This window comes from Diceros bicornis, chromosome X (genome assembly GCF_020826845.1).
Source record: "Diceros bicornis minor isolate mBicDic1 chromosome X, mDicBic1.mat.cur, whole genome shotgun sequence".
NCBI lineage: Eukaryota > Metazoa > Chordata > Mammalia > Perissodactyla > Rhinocerotidae > Diceros > Diceros bicornis.
This window is the reverse complement of record NC_080781.1, coordinates 44,780,956-44,804,312: the sequence shown is the minus strand read 5'-3', so window position 1 is coordinate 44,804,312 and position 23,357 is coordinate 44,780,956. Positions and strand designations below refer to the sequence as shown.

General features: G+C 40.3%; 1 protein-coding gene and 1 pseudogene across 2 annotated transcripts in view; both read left to right on the top strand.

The window, feature by feature from the left end:
• The window catches only part of FAM104B (family with sequence similarity 104 member B), a 257,977-nt gene that overhangs the window by 220,932 nt on the left and 13,688 nt on the right, over window positions 1-23,357 (top strand). Inside the window, exons 1-2 of one of the 2 annotated variants that reach the window (XM_058535893.1) lie at window positions 21,238-21,528; window positions 22,874-22,973. In XM_058535893.1, coding sequence (XP_058391876.1) covers window positions 21,488-21,528; window positions 22,874-22,973 — 141 coding nt within the window. In that variant the 5' untranslated portion in view covers window positions 21,238-21,487. Of the gene's footprint in view, window positions 1-21,237; window positions 21,529-22,873; window positions 22,974-23,357 lie in introns of those variants that run through there. The other variant, XM_058535894.1, reaches the window with a different exon arrangement.
• LOC131400648 (probable G-protein coupled receptor 160) lies at window positions 1,671-2,724 on the top strand (annotated as a pseudogene).

Sequence of the window (23,357 nt, the reverse complement as noted above, 5' to 3'; positions counted from 1 at the left end):
AAAGAGAGATGGCACAAGTCACCAATACCAACAGTTAAACAGGGGATATCATTCCAGAGTCTGCAACTCTTAAAAAAGTATAGTGTGGGAATACCATGAACAACATATGCTCATAAACTCAACAACTTAGAAGAAAAGGACCAATTCATCAAAATGGTCCTTTTCACCAAAACCTATCAAAACTCAAATAAGATTAAATAAGCATCTGAGTGGCACATAAACTATTCTAGAAATTGAATTTTTAATCAACAATCTTCCAAAAGGAAATTTCTAGGCCCAGATGATTTAATTGGAAAATTCTATGAATCAGTTAAAGAGGTAATACCAATCTTCACAATCCCTTTCAAAAATTAAGGGGAAAAACTCCCCAACTCATTAGATGAGGCCAATATTAACCCGATACCAAAACCAAAGACAATACCAAAAATGCCACTACATATCATTTCTCTCATGAACATAGGCACAAAAGTTGTTACCAAAATATTACCAAACCAAATCCAACACTGTACAGAAACAAATTATACATTATTTCTCAAGTGGGAGTTTTCCCAGGTATGTAGTGTTTCAACATTCAAAAATCAATTAACGTAATCCACGTAACCTAAAAGAACAAAAATAATATGACTATATCAAGGAACACACAAGATTATTAACAAAATCTAACCAATTCACGATACAAACTTTCAGAAAGTTAGAAATACGGATGAATTACCTAAACTAGATAAAAGACATCTACAAAAACCTTCAGCTAAATTCATACTTAGTGAAAGACTGAATGTTTACCACCGGGATTGGAAACAAGGAAAGGCTGTCCAATCTCTCATTCGTATTCAAAAAAGTACCAGAAGTTCTAGCCCCTAAAATACATAAGATAAGAAAAAGAAATGAAAAGCATATAGACGGAAAAAGAACAGATAAAACTGCTCATATTTGCAGATGAAATTATCTACATAGAAAATATCAAGAAATCTACCAAAAAAACCCCACAAGCTCGAAAAACAAGAAACAAAAACAATCAATTAAGTCAAGTCTGAGGATACATATTCAGCGCTCAAAAGTCAACTGTGGCTTGGAGACTACACCCCCACTTCCTAGTAGAGAGCCCACAGCACCACTGCCCCACCCCCACCGCGCGACCTGCTCCCTGGCCCCCTGCCCTCCTCTGGGGAGAGCAAGGGGCTGGGCAGAGCTGTGTGAGCACGCAGGGGTCCCGCCCCTCCCTCCGGCAGTCACTTGGGGCCCGGGCTGCCCATGCTAGAGCAGGGACCTTACAGAGTGTCTGGTCGGGGCCCAGCGCCAGTGAAGATGAACGCCAACCAGAGCCTCCATGCCTGGGTGGGGGTGGTCTCCGGAAGTGGCGGCAGGGTCCGTCCCCCCCCCCCCAAGCGTTTGGGAGGCTGGCCTCCTGGGGCAGGTCCAGCTAGGAGAAAACCTGCTGCCTTATTCCACACTTGTGCAAATGATTCGGAGCTTATTCACCTGCCATTTTGCTATAGCAAAATGAAATGCAGACAACCAAAAGTAAGAAAATTGAAAGCAGCAAAACCAAAATAAAACATAAAGATCGTCAGCCAAGAGAGACTTACGGGAGAAAGCAGAGGGTGAAAATAAAATGAAGCAGTGTTTTATCGTGTGTATTTAAGCGGGCCTTCTGAAATTTAACTAAAAACATTACTGCTTTTTCTTCAGAGAACTGCTCTTTTCAGGGCCAGTTACATCAAACCAACTGGCCCCTAGATGTTAGCTGTCTGCTATTCTTGATTGTACTTCAGAACGTGTTCAATATCCTCATGCTAGGAATGAGAAGAAAAAACACCTGTCAGAATTTTATGGAATATTTTTGCATTTCATTAGAATTTACAGATCTTTTACCTCTTGTAAACATTTCCATTATATCCTATTTCACAGAAGTTTGTACTTTTAGGCATTAGGTTTACTAAATACTGCATCTGCCTATCTACTCAAATTATTTCCTTTACTTATGGCTTTTTGTATTATCCACTTTTCCTGAGAGGATGTATAAATTATTACCTGAATATCTCTAAAACCACCCACCTTCCATTTAAGCATCAAAAATTATTTTATTTCTTCACAGTAATTTGTATTTCAGTCTTTGCTTATGTTTTGGAAGATCCAGCTATCTACCAAAGCCTGAAGGCACAGAATGTTTATTCTCATCAATGTCCTTTCTGCTTCAGTATTCAGAATTACTGTCTGTCTTTGTCCATGATGACGATTTTATTTATGGCTTTTATAACCCGTTGGTCAGAAGTTATTACCTTGCTACAGGCTACTAGGACGACTTCCTATATGAATGAGATCATCCTATATTTTCCTTTTCATTTCCCTAAATATACTGCGAGCTCTAAGAAAAGGACTCCTGACAAAGCTCACTGTTTCTTGATACATAGTTACCATTTGTACTTCTTCAAGTAACATCCTTTTAGTTAAAGTGAAAGGCACTGTACCAGCCTGGCTAAATGACCTGAACGTCACCTTTCCACACCAGCATATATGCAGATGAACATTCCTTGGTTTTATTTTCTCATTGCTACAGTTTACTGATTTAATTGCTACACGCTTAATTTAAAAGACATTAAATTACCTGTGGATCCATTTGTCAACTGGAAAAGTTGTTTCATTCCACTTACAATTCACAACCTTGAGCAAACTGAAAAGCCTATATCAATAATAATTTGTTATATGCCAATTGTATCTCAATAAAGCTGGAAAAAATAATAATTTGTCAATATGTTGTCATGTTAAAAATGATTAAAACTTACAACTACAATAAGAATCATAGTTTTACAAACAGAAAGGAATGATGACTCAGAACGTATGAAACACTAAACTGAAGCTTTCCCCACCCTGACTTTCATAACTTTTCAGAATGTGTATTTGGGGGCTATCCTGTTATCTATTGCATAGTGTTTTTAAAAAAACAAAATAGTTCCAAGTCTTTATACCTGCTCAGGAACACTGTATATTACAAATATTAATTTTGTATATTTATTTTTAATTTTTTGTTTATTGCAGTAACATTGGTTTGTAACATTATATAAATTTCAAGTGTACATCATTATACTTCTATTTCTGCATAGATTACATCATGTTCACCACCCAAATACTAATTACAACCCATCAGAACACACATGGGCCGAATTATCCCCTTCGCCCTCCTCCCTCCCCCCTTCCTCTCTGGTAACCACCAATCCAATCTCTGTCTCTATGTGTTTGTTTGTTGTTGTTATTATCTACTACTTAATGAGTGATATCATACGGTATTTGACCTTTTCCCTCTGACTTATTTCACTTTGCATAATACCCTCAATGTCCATCCATGTTGTCACAAATGGCTGGATTTCATCGTTTCTTATGGCTGAGTAGTATTCCATTGCGTATATATACCACATCTTCTTTATCCATTCATCCCGTGATGGGCACTTAGGTTGCTTCCAAGTCTTGGCTATTATGAATAACGCTGAAATGAACACAGGGGTGCATGTATCTTTATGCATTGGTGTTTTCAATTCTTTGCATAAATACCCAGTAGTGGAATAGCTGGATCATATGGTAGTTCTATCCTTAATTATTTGAGGAATCTCCATACTGTTTTCCATAGTGGCTGCACCCCTTTGCATTCCCACTAGCAGTGTATAAGAGTTCCTTTCTCTCCACATCCTCTCCAACACTTGTTGTTTCCTGACTTGTTAATTATACCCATTCTGACGGGCGTGAAGTGATATCTCATTATAGTTTTGATTTGCATTTCCCTGATAGTTAATGATGTTGAACATCTATTCATGTGCCTGTTGGCCATCTGTATATCTTCTTTGGAGAAATGTCTGTTCAGATCTTTTGCCCATTTTTTAACTGGGTTGTTAGATTATTGTTGTTGAGATGCATCAGTTCTTTATATATTTTGGAGATTAACCCCTTATCAGATGTATAGTTTGCAAATACCTTCTCCCAATTGTCAGGTTGTCTTTTCCTTTTATTGATGGTTTCCTTTGCTGTGCAGAATCTTTTTAGTTTGATGTAGTCCCATTTCCTTATTTTTTGTATTGTTTCTCTTGCCCGGTCAGACATGGTGCTTGAAAATATGTTGCTCAGACCAATGTCGAAGAGCGTACTGCCTATGTTTTCTTCCAGAAGTTTCATAGTTTCAGGTCTTACCTTCAAATCTTTAATCCATTTTGAGTTAATTTTTGTGTATGGTGTAAGGTAATGGTCTACACTCATTGTTTTGCATGTGGCTGTCCAGTTTTCCCAACACCATTTGTTGAAGAGTCTTTCTTTTCTCCATTGTATGTTCTTGGCTCCTTTGTCGAAGATTAGCTGTCCATAGATGTGTGGGTTTATTTCTGGGCTTTCAATTTTATTCCATTGATCTGTATGTCTGTTTTTGTGCCAGTACCATGCTGTTTTGGTTACTATAGCCTTGTAGTATATTTTGAAATCTGGGAGTGTGATACCTCCATCTTTGTTCTTTTTTCTCAGGATTCCTTTAGATATTCGGGGTTTTTTGTTGTTCCATATAAATTTTAGGATTCTTTGTTCTATTTATGTGAAAAATGTTGTTGGAACTTTGATAGGGATTCCATTGAATCTATAGATTGCTTTAGGAAGTATGGACATCTTAACTATGTTAATTCTTCCAATCCAATGCACGGAACATCTTTGCATTTCTTTGTGTCTTCTTCAATTTCTTTCAGCAATGTTTTAGAAGATCTTTCATCTCTTCAGTTAAGTTTATTCCTAGGTATTTTATTCTTTTTGTTGCAATTATAAATGGGATGGTATTCTTAATTTCTCTTTCTGCTACCTCGTTGTTAGTGTATAGAAATGCAACTGATTTTTGTATGTTGCTTTTGTATCCCGCAACTTTACCATATTCAGTTATTACTTCTAAAATTTTTCTGGTGGATTCTTTAGGATTTTCTATATATAAAATCATGTCATCTGCAAATAGTGAGAGTTTCACTTCTTCCTTTCCAATTTGGATCCCTTTTATTTCTTTCTCTTGCCTGATTGCTCTGGCTAGGACTTCTAGTACTATGTTAAATAGGAGTGGTGAGACTGGGCATCCTTGTCCGGTTCCTGTTCTTAGGGGGATAGCTTTCAGTTTTTCACCATTGAGGATGATATTAGCTGTAGGTTTGTCATAGATGGCCTTTGTTATGTTGAGATACTTTCCTTCTATACCCATTTTATTCAGAGTTTTTATCGTAAATGGATGCTGTATATTGTCAAATGCTTTCTCTGCATCTATTGAGATGATCATGTGATTTTTATTCTTCATTTTATTAATGTGGTGTATTATGTTGATTGATTTGCGAATGTTGAACCATCCCTGCATACCTGGAATAAATCCCACTTGATCATGGTGTATAATCATTTTAATGTATTGTTGTATGCAATTTGCAGTGTTTTGTTGAGGATTTTTGCATCGATGTTCATCAGGGATATTGGCCTGGTATTTTCCTTTTTTGTGTTGTCCTTGTCTGGTTTTGGTATCAGGGTAATGTTGGCTTTGTAGAATGAGTTAGAGAGCTTCCCCCACTCCTAAATTTTTTGAAAGAGTTTGAGAAGGATAGGTATTAAGTCTTCTTTGAAGATTTGGTAGAATTCACCAGAGAAGCTGTCTGATCCTGGACTTTTATTTTTGGGGAGGTTTTTGATTACTGTTTCGATTTCCTTACTGGTGATTGGTCTCTTCAAATTCTCTATTTCTTCTAGATCCAGTTTTGGAAGGTTGTATGATTCTAAGAATTTATCCATTTCTTCCAGATTGTCGAATTGGTTGGCATATAGTTTTCACAGTATTCTCTTATAGTCTTTTGTATTTCTGAGGTGTCTGTTGTTATTTCTCCTCTTTCATTTCTGATTTTACTTATTTGAGCATTCTCTCTTTTCTTGGTGAGTCTAGCTGAAGGTTTGTCAATTTTGTTTATCTTTTCAAACAACCAGCTCTTGGTATTATTAATTTTTTCTATTGTTTTTTTAGTTTCTATTTCATTTATTTCTGCTCTGATTTTCATTATTTCCCTTCTTCTACTGATTTTGGGCTTTGTTTGTTCTTCATTTTCCTATTCCTTTAGGTGCATTGTTAGATAGTTTATTTGAGATTTTTGTTGTTTGTTGAGATAGGCCTGTATTGCTATAAACTTCCCTCTTAGAACCGCTTTTGCTGTATGCCATAAATTCTAGCATGTGGTATTTTCATTTTCATTTGTCTCAAGGTATTTTTTGATTTCTCCTTTGATTTCTTCATTGACCCAGTCGTTGTTCAGTAGCATTTTGTTTAATCTCCACGTATTTGTGGCTTTTCTGATTTTCTTCCTATAGTTGATTTCTAGTTTCATACCATTGTGGTCAGAAAAGATGCTTGGTATTATTTCAATTTTCTTAAATTTATGGAGACTTGTTTTGTGGCCTAATATGTGATCAATCCTGGAGAATGTTCCATGTGCATTTGAAAAGAATGTGTATTCTTCGGTTTTTGGATGGAATGCTCTGTATATATCTACTAGGTCCATCTGTTCTAGTGTGTCATTTCAGGCCAATCTTTCCTCATTGGTCTTCTGTTTGGATGATCTATCCATTGTTGTAAGTGGAGTGTTCAAGTCCCTTACTATTATTGTGTTACTGTCTATTTCTCTTTTTATGTCTGTTTATAATTGCTTTATATATTTAGGTACTCCTACATTGGGTGTGTAAATATTTACAATTGTTATATTCTCTTGTTGGATTGTGCCCTTGATCATTATGTCGTGCCCTTCTTTGTCTCTTTTTACAGTTTGTTTTAAAATCTATTTTGTCTGATATGAGTATTGCTACCCCAGTTTTTTTTTTTTTATTGCCATTTTTTCATATGTTTTTCCATCCCTTCACTTTCAGTTTGTGAGTGTCTTTAGGTCTGAAGTGTGTCTCTTGTATGCAGCATATATATGGGGCTTGTTGTTTTATCCAATCAGCCACGCTATGCCTTTTAATTGGAGTATTTAGTCCATTGATGTTTAAAGTAGCTAGTGATAAGTATGTTCTTACTGCCATTTTTTAACTTTTTTTTTCCTCAGTGTTTTAGTAGTCCTTCTCTGTTCCTTTCTCCTTCTATACAGAATTTATGGTCTCTTTAGTTTGACCCCTGTCTGAAAGCTCTACTCTTTAACTTCTCCCTCATTCAATGTTTTTGATATCATATTTAACCTCCTTTTTTGTGCATTTGTACCCATTACCCTCTTATCATGGAAATAGATAATTTTTCCTATTTGTGATCTTCTCTTTTCCCCTTAAACAAGTTCTTTTAACATTTCTTGTAGCACTGGTTTCTTGGTGATAAACTCCTTTAATTTTTGCTTGTCTGGGTAGCTATTGCTCTCTCCTTCCATTTTGAATGATAACCTTGCCGGATAGAGTATTCTTGGCTGTAAGTTTTTTCCTTTTAGCACTTTAAATATATCGTGCCACTCTCTTCTAGCCTGTAAGGTTTCTGCTGAGAAGTCAGCTGATAGCCTTATGGGGTTTCCTTTGTATGTAACTTGTCTTTCTCTTGCAGCTTTTAGGATTCTCTCTTTATCTTTAATTCTGGACATTTTGATTATGATGTGTCTTGGTGTGGGCCTCTTTGGGTTTATCTTGTTTGGTGCTCTCTGTGCTTCCTGTACCTGAATGTCTGTTTCCTTCCTTAGGTTAGGGAAGTTTTCATCTATTATTTCTTCAAATAGATTCTCTGCCCCTTTGTCTCACTCTTCTCCTTCCAGGACACCTATAACACGGATGTTAGTGCTCTTGATGTTGTCCCAGAGGTCCCTTAGATGGTCCTCACTCTTTTGAATTCTTTTTTCTTTTACCTGTTCAGCTTGGGTAATTTCTTCTAGTCTTTTGTCCATCTTGCAGATCCGTTCTTCTGTATCCTCTACTCTGCTTTTGAGTCCCTCTAGTGAATTTTTCATTTCCAGTATTGCATTCTTCATTTCTGATTGGTTCTTTTTTATATCTTCCATTTCTTTGTTGACATTCTCACTGAGTTCATCTATTCTTCTCTCCAGATCAGTGAGCATCCTTAACACTCTTTGTTTGAACTCTCTGTTGGGTAGGTTGCTCAATTCTGTTTCACTTAGTTCCTTTTCTGGGGTTTTGTCCTGTTCCCTTACTTGCAATGTATTCCTTTTCCTCCTCATTTTGCCTCTTTCCCTTTGCTTGTGTCTATGTATTATGTAGGTCAGCTACGTCTCCTGCTCTTGGATAGGTGACGTTATATATTTGATGCCTTAGGAGGCCCACAATGTGCAACCCTCAATTCTCAATGTTCCAGGAGTGATCCCTATGTGGGCTACGTGTGTCCTTCTGTTGTGGCATGTTTGATCTCCCTGTAGGCGCCCAGGGAGTCTGAGCAATCCTCCTGGCCAGCTGTTGTAATGCTCAGCTGCTTGTAGTTGTTGTGGGCCCTTCAGTCTCTTTATCGGGTCTGGGGAGCCCCAGCACAGTTGGCTGCAAGTTCTAACACCACATTCCTATTGCAGTATTTCTTTTAAGTGAGTATGTCCCCCTGTGGCAGGTTGTTAGTCTCAGGGGCTTCCAATTGCTATAAGCCTCCAGCCTTTAGGTCTTTTGTCTTCTCTCTGGGGATTGCAGCTGGGGGTGGCTGGCCTCAGGCATGGGAGCACCCAATTGTTTCAGGCTTTGGAAGGTGGGGCAAACCCCCTATGTGCAACTTGAGTAGCACAAGTCTTCTGCAGCTGACAAGCTCTGCCGCCCACAGGTCCACACACACAGTCAAGACAGTCCTGCCCCATGTGCACGCCCTGACCTCCTGAATTGGACCCAGTCTCTCCACAGAAGGAGCCCCACACACTCCACCAATGCCCCACACTCTCCACCCGCTCCTTGTGCATGCCTTGCCCCACTGAAGTGAGCTCAGTTGCCAGGCTGCAGAAAATCCAGTCACCAGTCTATGCAGGACCACAAGTTGCCTGAGGGCTTGTTGTTGGGTGGGGCCAATCCCTAGGGTGGGCTGCCTGCCCTGGCTGACCTGGATTAAATCCATACTCTAGTGAGTGGGGCAGACCCTGGGCTAACAGGCCCCAGAGAGAACTCCAATGGTGTCTGTGTCAGCATGCCCACATCAGGCCACAACAATGGCTGCCGCCAATGTCCCAGTCCCTGAAGAGGTCTTACCTCTCACTGCGATGCACTCAGAGCCTATCAGGTGAGTCTCTTTTCACCAAAGTACTGTGCACCTTTCTTTCTAGTGATTTTAGGTTGCTTTCTGAAATAGGTGAGTTTGTGTGTGGGTCCTTTAAGGGCTGGTTTTAGTTTCTTTGTGAACCAGCTTTTCTGGGGGTACTCTCCAATGTTTTAGTAGCAGGCAAAGTCAGATATTATGCCACTTGTCTCGATTGTGCTGGGTCCACAACATGCCTACAGCGGGTCCCTCCCCAGCTCAGGGCCCTGCTCCTCCAGGGAGGGCTGTGTACCTTTGGGCTGCTCCAGGACGGCCGTGAAGCTGGCGGCTTGTTAAGGCGGCATTTTTTCTCTCCAGAAGGGTGTTTCTGCCTCTTCCACCTCAATTAGGATTGTCCTTTGTTGAAGGAGTTATTTTTACCCAGTTTTCAGTTCTCTCTCAGGGCTAATTTTTCCATGAATAGTTGTAAATTGGCTGTGTCCGTGGGAGGAGGTGAGTTCAGAGTCTGCTTAGGCCGCCATCTTGACTTCTCTCTCTAGATAGATCACAAATATTAATTTGTTATTAACACCTGAGTGAAAAGTCAACATTTTGGCCATATTGCTGTTTCTGTTACCCAAAAAACTGCTGGATGCAAACTGTTCCATTAATCAGATTTTCACTGCCAACTTTAAAATATGACCTTACATAAACACTTTTATCAAATTAAAAAAATAAATTGCATTTATATAAACTAAAAATGATTAGTGGAAACCAAAATTGAAACCACATTGCCATTTGAAATCACCTCAGAAAAATAAAATACATATACACTTAATAAAACATATACAGGATCCATATGATGAAAATTATAACATATTGATGAAACAAACTAAAGAAGACCTCAACAAATGGAGAGACTTATCGTGTTCATGGACTGGAAGACTCAACTAGAAAAGTGATCGCTTCTCTCCAAATTGATTTGTAGGTTTAATGCAATTCCTATCACGATCCCAGGAATGGTATTTTGTAGATATAGATGAACCTATTCTAAAACATATATGGAAATTCAGAGGCCCAAGGATAGCTAAAAGAATCTTCATTAAGAATAAAGTGGGAGGAATTATTCTACCCGATATTAAGATTTATTATTTAGCCACAGTAATCAAGACAGTGTGGTATTGGCTGAGGGATAGACACATACATAAATGGAATGATAGAAATCCAGAAATAGACCTACACAAATATGCTGAATTGAATTTTGACAAGGGTACAAAAGCAATTCAATGGAGGAAGGATAGCCTTTTCAGCAAATGGTACTAGAGCACGTGGATTTCCATAGGCCCCCAAAAAGAATCTGGACCTGAACTTCACACATTATAAAAAAGTTAATCCAGAATAGATTATGGACATAAAAGTAAAAACAGGAAACAATGAAAAATTTAACTACATAGAAAAATCTTTGCGATCCAGGGCTAGGAAAAGAGTTCTTAGGCTTGACACCAAAAGCATGATCCATAAAAGGCAAAATTGATAAACTGAACCTCACCAAAATTAAAAACTTTTGCTCTGTGAAAGCCCATGTGAATATGATGAAAAGACAAGCTACAGATTGGGAGAAAATATTTGCAAACCAAATATTTGACAAAGGATTAGCATTTAGAATGTATAAAGAATTCTCAAAAAACCAAGTTAATGATAAACCAATTAGAAAGTAGACAAAAGACATAAACAGCCAGTTCACTGTAGAGAATATAAAATGGCAAATAAGCATGTGAAAACATAGTAAACACAATTAGCCACCAGAAAAGCAAATTAAAATGACAATGAAATAGCACTACACACTTATCAGATTGGCCAAAATAATAAATAGCGACAATACCAAATGCTGGTGAAGACATGGAAAATCTGGATCACTCATACTTAATACATATTTCATGGGAGTGTAAAACACTCTGCAATACAGTTTGGCAGTTTCTTTGAAACTAAATGTGTAATTTCCATAGGTCTTAGCAATTTTACTCATGGGCATTTACCACAGAGAAATGAAAATTTATTTTTACACAAAAATCTGTATACAAATGTTCATAGCAGCATTATTTGTAATAGGTCAAAACTAGAAACAGCCCAGATGTCTTTCAACAGGTGAATGGTTAAACAACTGTGATACATCCATTGCACAGAGTACTACTCAGCAACAAAAAGGAACAAACTCTTGATACATGCAACAACTTGGATGAATCTTCAGGGAATTATGCTGAGGAAAAAAAAATCTCAAGAGGTTACATACTGTATGATTTCATTATTGCATCATTTTTGACATGACAAAATCTTAGAAATGTAGAGCATATTAGTGGTTGCCAGGTTAGGGGTTTAGGGGACGGTAGGTTGGGGAAATGTGTGTCATTATAAAAGGACCACATGTGAGATCCTTGTGATGAAAGAACACCTCAGTATCTTTACTGTGGTGTTGGATACACAAACCTATGCAAGTGACAAAATTGTATAGCACTAAATACACACACCCCCAACCTCCACCCCCACCACACACGCAAATGAGTACAACTGGGAAATCTGAATAAGATCAGTGGAGTGCACGCACATCAATTTTCTAATCATGATATTGGACTGTAGTTTTGCAAAATTGTATCTGTATTAATTCTTACAACTGCATGTGAGTCTACAACTGTGACAATAAAATTTTAAAACAAAAAATAGAAAGGCAAGAATCGAAGGAAAAGCAGGACCAAGTTGAAGGAGAGGTGGTGAATGTGAATTGAAAAAGAGGATAATAAAAAGAGGGCGGGGTTCTTGTAGTGCATGATGCATTTTCACAGGACTTTGCATTTAAACAGACCTAGGTTAATAACTGGCTCCATCACTGGCTTGGTGTGTAAAGTTGAGTGAATGACTTAACCTCTCTGATCCTCAGTTATCTCATCTGTAAATGTGAATAATAATATTATATTCTCCCTTCTGTGAAGCTGTTCCTGACCACCTGGATTACACGGTTCTTCTCTGTGTTCCGTGCATCCCTAGCTCACTCCTGCCATGGCTCTCATCATATTTGTTAATTATCTTCTTTGTGGCTGTCTGCTTACTAGACAATGAGATATTCGAGCACTGTTATCTTGCAAGAATCATCCCTGTATCTCCAGAGCCTGCCTAACCCAGCACCTGGACCCTGGTACCCAGCAGATGAGAGATGATGACACATGCTACACACTCAAAAAACTATAGCTATGGTCAATTTGTTCATAGGAAATAATATATTGAAATGAGTGAACATGCAAAAGTCTCTGCTTATATTTATGTTCATGACCTGGGGGTGGTGGTGGTGGTGGTGGCTTGTAGCCCTATATTCTGTCCAGAATATTCTGGTACCATTTTATTCTCCTCTTTTTCCCCTTCATAAACCTAAATACAAAATGACTGATGAACAGAGATGGGCTTCAGTAAATACTTGTTGGATGAATACAACACTGCGATCAGGTTACTTTAGTTTTTCAGTGAGTGGTCGTAGATGTCACTCAGGCTTACATCAGCATAATCAAGGACATGAACTCAATGATCAGTGACCTTAGCTGAGTCCAGGTGGGTTCTTTCACACTCAAAATGAAACTTCTCTCTTTGTCTTCTTCCTGCTTCTTTCGCCCCAACTTCTGTGTGTGTTTTTTCTTACAGGGTCCCTTTCCCCTATGCCCTTTCTTTGCATTTCCACTGCTTTTCTGTTTATATGTCTGTCTGCCCAAAGTGATAGTGAGATGCCAGATGCCAAGGACTATGATCCATTCTTCTTTCATTTCTGACTTTAAAGATATGCCTGAAACATGGTGGGCATTACTGTTTTCCTACTACATTAATTTACTTATCTTTGTAATGACTCAGACAGAAAGAACACCCCCCTTATTCTGTAAATTTTAATGTAGATATTATCTGTGTTGGTACCAGGTGTTAGACAGGCTCTTGTATTGAGTTGTGAATATGTTACATGGCAACAACTTGGACCTATTTTCTTTGCCATCTCACACAGAGAGAATCATAGTTTTCAGTACCCAGAATGGCTTGGGGCCGCATACACCAGGCTTATAGTAATTTAAAATCCACCTTCTCTCATAAGCAACTGCAAAACCTTCCTGCTCCAATTGTGCTTAGTTTTAGCAATGTACAGTGTAATTACAGAGTGATTTCCCAGCTCTACTCTAGGCATATTGAAAACAGTGCCCACAATGCATTACTCTAGTGTACCTCTGACATCCAGCTAAGGGGCAAGTACATTGTAGGTACTCGGGTAGCACTTTATTGCACCTGAGCAACAAAGTGTTGACTCACTTATTTGAGCTTTCTGATTATCTTTAAAAATCGACCGTGTGGTCATCCTCCTTCCAGTAACAGTGGTGTGAGGAATTTGGGCAATTCACTTTCACAGAACACAAGTGAAAAACTGGACAAAATTATTGAAAACAACCATTTCATGGCACCAACAGACAATAACCTGAGAAGTGTTTCTTTATGAAAAAGAGCAACTGCAACTGTGTTGGATGAGAAAGTGAGTTTGTGGGCTTTTTACCTGAGGGTGTTCCCATCCCCACTCTTCAGCTCAGAAGGTAAAAATCCACACCTTTACTTGTATGGAGGTGGTGGACTCAATCTGGGGATGTTGGCAGACCAGCTAGAAATTCTACATGGAGAGTTTGGAAGTCAAAAGTCATGAAAGGGCCGAGATGTTAAATTCTCCACAACTCCTGGTCTGAGTGCTAAACCATGCATGCATGGGGGAGACCCGAGGGAGCCAGTCAAAAATTGAAAGTCTGGGGTGACTTGTGACATACATATGACATACATATTCCTTATGAAGGAATCAAGTCTGGAATGATCAAGAAATAGATAAAGATGAATGCGGCTACATTGTACTGAATGAGAGGAGAGGTTGGAGAGGTAGGCAGAAGCCAGATAGTGTAGGGTTTTTCAGGCCATGCTAACGAGAATGAATTTCATTCAAAGTAAAATGGGAAGTCCATGTAGAATTTTAACAAGTCCTGACATAATTTGTTTAACGTGCTTAAAAATCATGGTGGCTACCTTGTGGACAATAGAGTTTAGAGGGACAAGGGTTGAATGAGGGAGGAAAAATAAGATGTTATTGTAATTAAGGCAAGAGATGATGAGTGACATTTGATTTTAGAGTAGCAGTAATCTATAAGGCAGTTGTACTCAGGATATATTTTGAAGATAGAATCAAGAGGACTTGTTGATGTATATTAGTAAAAAACAATGTACAACAAACCCAAGAGTTCTGTTTCAGACATGTTGAGTTATCCAAACAGGGAAGTCAGTTGGGTTAGAAAAGTCTGGGTCTCTGAGGAGAGGATGGCTCTCAAGATATAAATTTGGATGGATTCTATGTTCTGATTCTTTACCACAATCTGTCTACTTTTGTCTACTTTTCTTATTCCTCAGGTACACGCTTTGTATATTTTGTCTAGAGTCTTGAGTTGTAATCAATGGGAGAGATAGGCAGTAGTGGGCTTACTCCATGGTGGCCAGAAGCAGAACTTCCTCACTGGATTTTGTGGAGGATAAAATTCAATTGCAAGCTGCATCAAGTTAGTGGTCTGAATGCATGTTTGGATTCTAGATTCTATTTGACATTGTAAGATACTAAAATAGTGAGTGGATTTTTTGAAATTAATGTGTCTTAAAACATAAGGAAGGCTCCACTGAAGGTCAGAACTTATGTGCAATGACTGAAACATGGAAAAAAGATATATTCTGAGTGAATGACTAAATCAAACCTAAAACCAGGCATAGGACAGAAGCGCTATCAGAGGGAGGCAGGTGGTACACTCTCCCTGCAGTGGGAATCAGGGGTCTCTCCCCACAATGGTGAACATAGGCATATTGTTGCTCCTGCACTTAGTTGAGATACTTCAGATGCCAGTCCTTGTGCCCAGGTGCTCCCTTGTGGGATGATATGAATAGTATTCTCACACTGGCTGCATAGGCACTAGAGCATGTGCACGTACATTGGCTTACAGAGGTGTATCTCTACTTTTCATGATTCATAATGGATTATATTGACTAACTGGTTTTCTGTCGAGTCCTCTGATGGTCACTCAGCCCAGTTCATAATATTTTTCTGACTGACAATTAGTTTGGCACAGAGTCATTATCATTTCTGATATAAGCTCCAGAACTATTTTCTAGTGAATAACAATGATTATTACTTTCACCCTAAAAGCAACTACAAATGTGTAAGTTAACGTGGACGGGAAAGCACCCTTGTGGCCTCATCAGAGAAACTAGGAATTAAAATGTCCAGCTATCCATCCATGCATGCATGATATCATGACTTCCTCCATCTATCAAGCCAAACAATATGCTTTGAGATCCTCCCTTGGCCATGAACTGAACTACAGTCCACATCCCATTAAAAAGCTTCAGCATCAATCCTATGAGGCAGGCCCAGGGACCATTTGAAAGGACCTTTTCCCCAATTTTGAAATTCTGATCCTGCCTTGTCTCCTCTGGGCCCAGTCGCCTCCTTTGAGATTCCTGTGACATATTTATCTCCAGCTCATAAACAGAGATTTCAGATGCAACCAGGCTTGTTGCATATCTTTCCAGACGATAAATCACTGGAGTTACTCCTACAGACCAGGAGAAAACAACTGGAAAGTTAGTACCAAATGACCTAAGAGCCACTGTAGGGGAGGAAGACTATCCTCTACCCACTCTGGGTCCTTCTGGCTGGGGTATGAATTAAATTGACATGAAACAGAGTAACAGGAAAAAATCAAACAAAGCTTTATAACTTGTATACATGGAAGAGACCCAGGAAAAACTGGGTAACCCGACAAAATGGCAGAGGTTCTCATCTTAAATACTATCTTCAGCTAAAGACAAAGGAGGATGTTGGGGGTGGGAAGAGTCAGCTACGGGAGATTACCAGAAAAGTGCAGTAAACAAGAGTAAGGTTAATATGCAGATTTAAGTCCTTTCCTTCCACACTGATAAGAGTTTCTAGAGATAAAGTCATCTCCACTTCTTCTTGGTACAGAGAGGGAGATATCTTTACAAATGGAGATTTCCCTTATAAATGTAAATGTCTCTTACAAAGGATAACTTCTACTTGGTTTTCAGAGCTTTGATAAGAATGGGCTTAGCAAAGACCCTCCCAGTCTATCCATACCCAGAGTTATTTATGGGGACAGGTCTTCTATCTTAAATTCTTTTAGGCAGTTTGTGGGGGGGAGGTCAAAGTTTCTTTCAGAGTCTTTTGTTCTTGAAAATAATCAAGGTAAAGAGACATATTTTGAGGTGGCCAATTCTGATCCCCCATACCACATATCCATGTGAGAGGATGCTTTTCAACTCATGCATTCTAGAGCAGGAAGTGCAACATCTAAAGCCCTGTTCAAAAAGGTACAATTTTTGGGTTAATTTTTTTTAATATGTAGGTTAAGTCTCCCACTGTATTATACAACCATCTTCCCATCTATTTGCCAGTTTGGTTTATCAATAGGTAAATTTCCAGCCTGATTTATTTAAAGAGAGGATATGTCTGCTTTTTGGTTCTTAAGCTGCTAGGAATAGGGCTGCACCTTATTTTAGACAAAGTTGGTTTAGTGTGGAGTTTCCTCTAAATAAATAGTTGTAGATAAGACTCTAAACATATTGGAAATGTCAACATAAGCCTTGGGGGACATCAATGTGCCAAAAAAAAAATCTAGGCACATACTTTGCACCTTTCACAAGAATGAACTCTAAATGGATCACAGACCTAAACGTAAAATACAAATCTATACAACTCCTAGAAGACAACATAGGAGAAAATCTAAATGACCTTGGGTTGGCAATGACATTTTAAAAACAACACCAAAAGCAGAATCCATGAGAGAAAAAAGTCAATAAATTGGGCTTTGTTAAGATTAAAAACTGCTCTATGAAAGACACTGTTCAGATAATGAAATGACAAGCCACAGACTGGGAGAAAGTATTTGTAAAAAAAAATGTGATAAAATATTGTTATCTTAAATATATAAAGAATTCTTAAACCTCAACAATGAGTAAACAAAGAACCTAATTAAAAAATGGGCAAAAGATCTGAACAGACACCTCACCAAAGAGGATGTACAGATAGCAAATAAGGCTATGAAATGATGCTCAGTATCATGTGTCATTAGGGAATTGTAAATTAAGACAACAATGATATACCACTACACATCTATTAGAATGGCTAAAATCCAAAATATTGAATATATCAAATGCTGGTTGAGGATATGGAGCAACAGGAACTCTTATTCATTGATGGTGGCAATGGAAAATGGTACAGCCACGTTGGAAGAAAGTTTGGCAGTTTCTTACAAAATTAAACATACTTTTACCATACAATCTAGAAATTGTGCTCCTCGGTATTTACCCAAATGAGTTGAAAACTTGTGTCCACACAAAACCTGGCACGTGAATGTTTATCTAGCTTTAGTCATAATTGCCAAAACTTGGAAGAAACCAAGATGTCCTTAAATAGGTGAATGGATAAAGAAACTGTAGTACATCCAGACAATGATATATTATTCAGTGATAAACAGAAATGAGCCATCAAGACACACAAAAAAATGGACGAACTGGAAGTGCATATCGTTATGTAAAAGACACCAATCTGAAAAGGTTATATACTATACCGATCCAACTATATGACCTGCTGGAAAAGGCAAAATTATGGAGACAGTGAAAAGATCAGTGGTTGCTGGGGATTCTTGAAGAAAAGGAGAGGAATGAATAGGAGGAGCCCAGTGGATTTTTAGGGCAGTGTAACTATTCTGTATGATACTGTAATGATGGACACGTCATTATACATTTGTCAAAACCCATAGCATGTGCAACTCGAAGAGTGAAACAGAATGTAAACTACACATTTTAGCTAATAAAGTATCAATATTGGCTCATCAATTGTAACAGATGTGCCACATTAATGCAAGATGTTATAAGGGAAAACTGGATGTGGGAGAGTTTGGGGGGATATGGGAACCACCTGTACTCCCCACACATTTTTCTGTAGACCTAAAACCACTAAAATAAATAAAGTCTATTATTAAAAAAAAAAAAGAAAGAAAGCCTTGAGATAAATGGTGGGCAATAATTTCAAAAGATAAGGTGTCCCTCCCTGCCTTTCATGACCTGCCTTCTGCCTACACTCCTGCCTCATTGCCTCATCTCCTGCCTGCCCCGCATGTATCTTATACCACAGTCACTGCTGCTCTGGGCTGGAAGGAGTGCTCCTGAGTACACACGTGTGCACGTGTCTGTGCATGTGCAGGACCCTTGCGATAATCACATTACTGAGAGTCACAATTCCATGTCTGTGCGTGGCTTTGGGCAATACATCCTGTGTCTTAGTTTCCACTCTTTTGTTTCTTTTTCTCTTGGGTCAGATGGATTAAGCTTCAATTTCCTTGGTAACCAACTTTGGTTTTTTATCTCAACCTCTGGTCACAGAAAGAGAGCAAGATGGAGAGATGTGCTTTCCCATCTGTCCTGGCCCTTCCAGCTGGGCTGTTGCCTGAGCTGAGTGACCCAGTGACGATGAGTAGAAGAATGTTGCCAAGACAACAGAATCCCACACCACTTTCCAGTGCTGAGGCCCTTCTCCCTCCCCCTGCCTGCCTGCTTGGATCTCACCTGAGAATGGGAATGTGCTTTGGCCAAGGGTGAAGGGATAGATGTATGATAGAGGATACAAGGAGAGAAGTGAAATCTTGGGATGCTCTCAGAAGGGACTGGGGGAGGGACCAGAGTCACAAAGAAAGCATTCTTCACAGCACTGAGATCCCAGGAGATGTTGAAGACTATGAAAGCATAGTGGCTCTAACATGTGGTCCTGTGATTTTCTCCAGCAGTACACAGTGCTACAACCATTTTCTGAAGCCAGGCTCCCTGGCTCAGGCCCTGGAAAAAGAGGCCTGTGTTGTTAAAGGAGAAAGGAGCCTGGCATCACTCATGGGGGGCAATGACGGCCTTGAGGATGACCTGCTCACCTCAGTGACCACTTTCATCAGTTACTCTACTCTGTGTGTCTGTCTGTCTGGTCCACTCTTCCTTCTGTGCTCTGTTTTGGTGGTCCGTTTATGGGATGTGGAAAGTTGTCCTAGGTTAAAGGAGAGGACAAGGCAAGGATGCCACAATCTCCTCTAACACGGACTGGTGAGACTGTGGGCAGAGGAGGAGCCGGTGGGGATGGTGTGCTGAGATCACAGATTCACTCGTGTTCGTCGGACTGCACGAGCACTTTGGTTAACTTATTCTCTCTAGCTGATTTGATCTTCATCATGTGTGCTCGCTCTCTGGACTGGATAGTAAGGGGTGAAAAAAAACACTATATTTGTGTCTAATCTGGTAAGCGTAATCTGATACTAACATGTGAATGGTTCATTTAAAGAAATGCTCAGTCTCTCAGATTTCCACCCCACTTCCTTGCTCTTTTCCAAGTTGGGATAGGAGTATGTACAGTTTACAAGTTTTTTGGGTGATGTGGGAAGCAGAAGAGGGAGCAGGAATCTATGAAATTCTTATGTTGCTCACAGTGCCCTCAGTGGTCTCTGAGATGACCCTTGCATACCAGGACCAGCTGGTGAAGCTGATCTGTACCATCCATGTGTGTGGCTGATGAAACTTACATTTTTGTCTCTCTCCTCTTGGTCAGGGACCTGGTGCTCCCTGGCTGACTCAGCCTCAGCTCACCTCTGCCGGCATCTGTAGACTCCTTTGAATCTGGGTCTCATCCTCCATCCTGTCCCTGGGCAGGGCTGTCCACTCCACAGCCTCAGCTGCAGGGTCATCTGAGCCCCTAGCCAGGTTAGGCTTCCTTCATGGTAGGACTCCTGGCTCTGGACTCAGCCAATTTCTACATTCCCCCTTCAGGGAAGGAAGCCTCCTGGGGTCTCACTTACACCATAGCAAGAACCAAGATCAGCTCCAGAAAGCTAAATTCTTAAACTCCAGCCATCCTTCTGCCCAGTTTGTAGATGATGGAATGATCCAGAAGAAATAGGGAATGTCACAATTCGGGAAAAAGGAATGGTCGTTGCAAAAGCCTATTCTTTGAGAAGGAGGAAGGATATGGCATCCAGGTGAAGGTCCTGGCCTCAATGGGATCAGGTCACTTCCTCCAGAGGAGCAGCAGAGAATACAAGTGCAGATCCAGTGTGGCTGGGAAGTGGTGAGAGTTGCTAATGTGATCTCTTCTCTTTTCTGAATGAATGATCAGTGACTATCACGTGGAAAGAGTGGCTGCTGGTGCTCTCAGAAGGCTATGGTAGGTAGAGGAGAGAGGAGATACAGGTGTGGACGGTGCAGAGTTTGTCCATTTGGTGGTATTGCCAGCAGAGCAGGGAGGAAGGAGCAAGGAGCAAAAAAGGTGTGTTTGAGGGGGAGCGTTTATAGCCCTGGGCCAGCTGGGTAAGGAGGGGCCTAGTGGACGGTGAGGAAGGCCGTGGGGTCGGTGGACTGGAGGTTTCCAAGAGGCTGAAGGCTGTAGGTGGAGAGGCATTAGACGCAGGGAGCTGGACGACCAGGGCATGGCGTTGAGGTGATAAGAGAGGGGAGTGTTAGAAACGGACATCGTGGAGGGGCGAGGTCTTTCCTGATGCCTAGGGCATGACCGTGGGCTGGGGGATGCTCGGGTGGGGAGGAGGCGAACACCCTCGAGGACAGAGAGGCTCCGGGTTGACCGGGTCAGTCTCATGGGCCCCGAGGTCGCCGGCAGGGATCAGAGGAGTGAGGGCTGAGAAGAGGACGGGGAGTGTGCCACGGGACGAGCGTGTTCCCAGGCCGGGGGTGGGCGGGAGGAGGATGGCAGGGGATTGGTACAGGTCCCGCACGTGGGGCGGTGAGGGCGGCTGGGGCAGTCGGGCGACAGGCCCTGGACATCACCCGTCCAGTCGCTCAGCCCACAGTTCGCGGCAGGGTCCCGGAGGAAACCTCCAGCGGCCACGGGCAGGGAGACTGGCCGCGATCTCACCGGGCGCCCGCGCGCACGCCCGGAACCCGCCAATCGGAGCGCAGCCCCGCCCCCTCCCCCCGGTCGCGTCCTTCCCGTGCACAGGGACTTCCTGCCGCTGTTGCTATGGTTCCGAGGGCGGGACTAAGGAAGGCGACGGTGCCGGGGAAAGCTTATCAGGGCCAGTTTGACCTGTATCCGTACATCTCTGGTCCTCATCGTCATCCCGCTTGTCTTCTTCGGCCAGTATCGCCAAGGCCACTTCGGCCGGTACTAGTGTGTTCTCTGGTCCTAAATATGAATGTCGGAGCCCTATTACCTACATGTTATTGGAATTAGGAACAGAATCATTCGACAGTAAGCGGTATGTATGAATGAAGTCTGATCTGACAGCAACGGCTTTTCTCTTCCCAAGTCCAGCTTATACTTCTGAAGTTTCTTTGGCATGCTCATATATCTGAAAAAAATTGCACATATTTCCTACAAAAAAAGTTTCCTTTTCACAGCATTGTGTATAATTTATCTGACTTTTTTCTTCCTGTAGGGTCTTGTGGAAGGCCTTGGGCCAGGGCTCAAGAGAACTTCTCTTCCAGTTCCAGCTCTGCCAGCCCTACTTATTTTGCTCTCTGAGTCACTTTGCTTCTCTGGGCCTGCTATGTCCTCAATTTTAAGAAGAAGAGTCAAGCTAAGTTAGTGGGTGGCACAGGGAGGGGGATCTAGGGAGGGGGTGTGGTTAAAAAGCCTGTGTTCTCAGTGCAGCAACTCCTCTTTTTTCTCTCATTTATTGCATTTTTTTTTTTTTGGTAAGAAAGGCGTTTCTTTTACTTTAACAAAGAATGTGAAATCACTGGTGTATGGGATCAGTGCTCAGTCTCCTAGAGATGAGAGGAAGATTGAAGAGAAATGAAATTATAAAAACGAGTAGACTCAGCCATCCTTAGGAGTACCATAAATTTAAAAGTACACTCTAAGTAGATGGCTTGGCAGAATGTCTGTTCAATTATAGGGTGTCTGCAAGAATTGTAATTTCAAGTGCTGCAATCTGTTTACTTACGGAGAGGGGACTTGACGCTGAAGATGTAATCTTACCAACCATTAAAAAACCATTTTTGAGAGGCAATATTTCAAGTTAGTAATCAGTCACAATCTCATGATGACAATCTAGTGAAGTAACTGTTATGTCATAATAGTACCTGCTATAGCAACAGTAATTGGCTAACAGCTCACATGGAAAGTCTCTCCAGTGTTTGCTCCTACACCACTTTCATAAGAACATTAACAGTAAATAGACACTGGCAGCCACTCTTGTTTTAAGTGTTATCATATGGAAGAGGATAAAATCACTTAACCTGGAGTTGTAATTTCAGGGAATGAAGACAATGAACCTAACTAGGTACATTTTGAAAACGTAGCTGTTAAATTCTTCCTGTTCTTATTTTATTCCCAAGAGTCATTTAAAATTATGAAAATAATGTTTAGAAATGAAATTTACAGCTTGACTTTCCTTAAGAGTTCCTGTTTTATATTTTTTCCTTTTTGTGCCTGGTGATGTATGCTTCTGACTTTAAATCGTTGAGGTAGCAGATGGCGACTTGTATTTTCTCAGACAAGATCTCAAATACATATGTTGCCACTGGCTTGTAGTTTAAGTGTTCAAAAGATCAATTGTTGGATGATATTTCCTCCTCTCTCTTGCAATTTATTTTCAGGAAAAGAGGAAGGAATGGCAATGAAGAGGACAACCACCATTCTCCCCAGTCCAAAAAGAGTAAGAGAAACCCTGTCTTTCAGGATTCTCAGGATGCAGAGGTAGGAACTACGGTCAGATAGCCTCTCTCTATTTCATCCATTGCCTAAGTTAAATTATCCAATTTGTGCCCTGTAATGAAAAGAAATGTATTATTCCAAGAAACCTTCATAAAAGTATTCCTATTTGATTGCAGTGGCTTTTGAGCTGGAGTGCTTAGCTGTGGCATATAATATCTCACAGAAGTTGGAAAGGAAACACAGAAAAGACTTGGCTCAAACATAATCTGGAAGATCTAGGTCTTAGACTTTTCTCCAGTCATAAGAGCAGGGAATAAGAATCTTACTCCCCTTATTTTTAGATAGAAAGTAAATTTTCAAGTACATAATGATAGATTAATGGCAAGAAGGAGATTCTTGATTTCTAGCTGGAAAAAGTGAAAATGA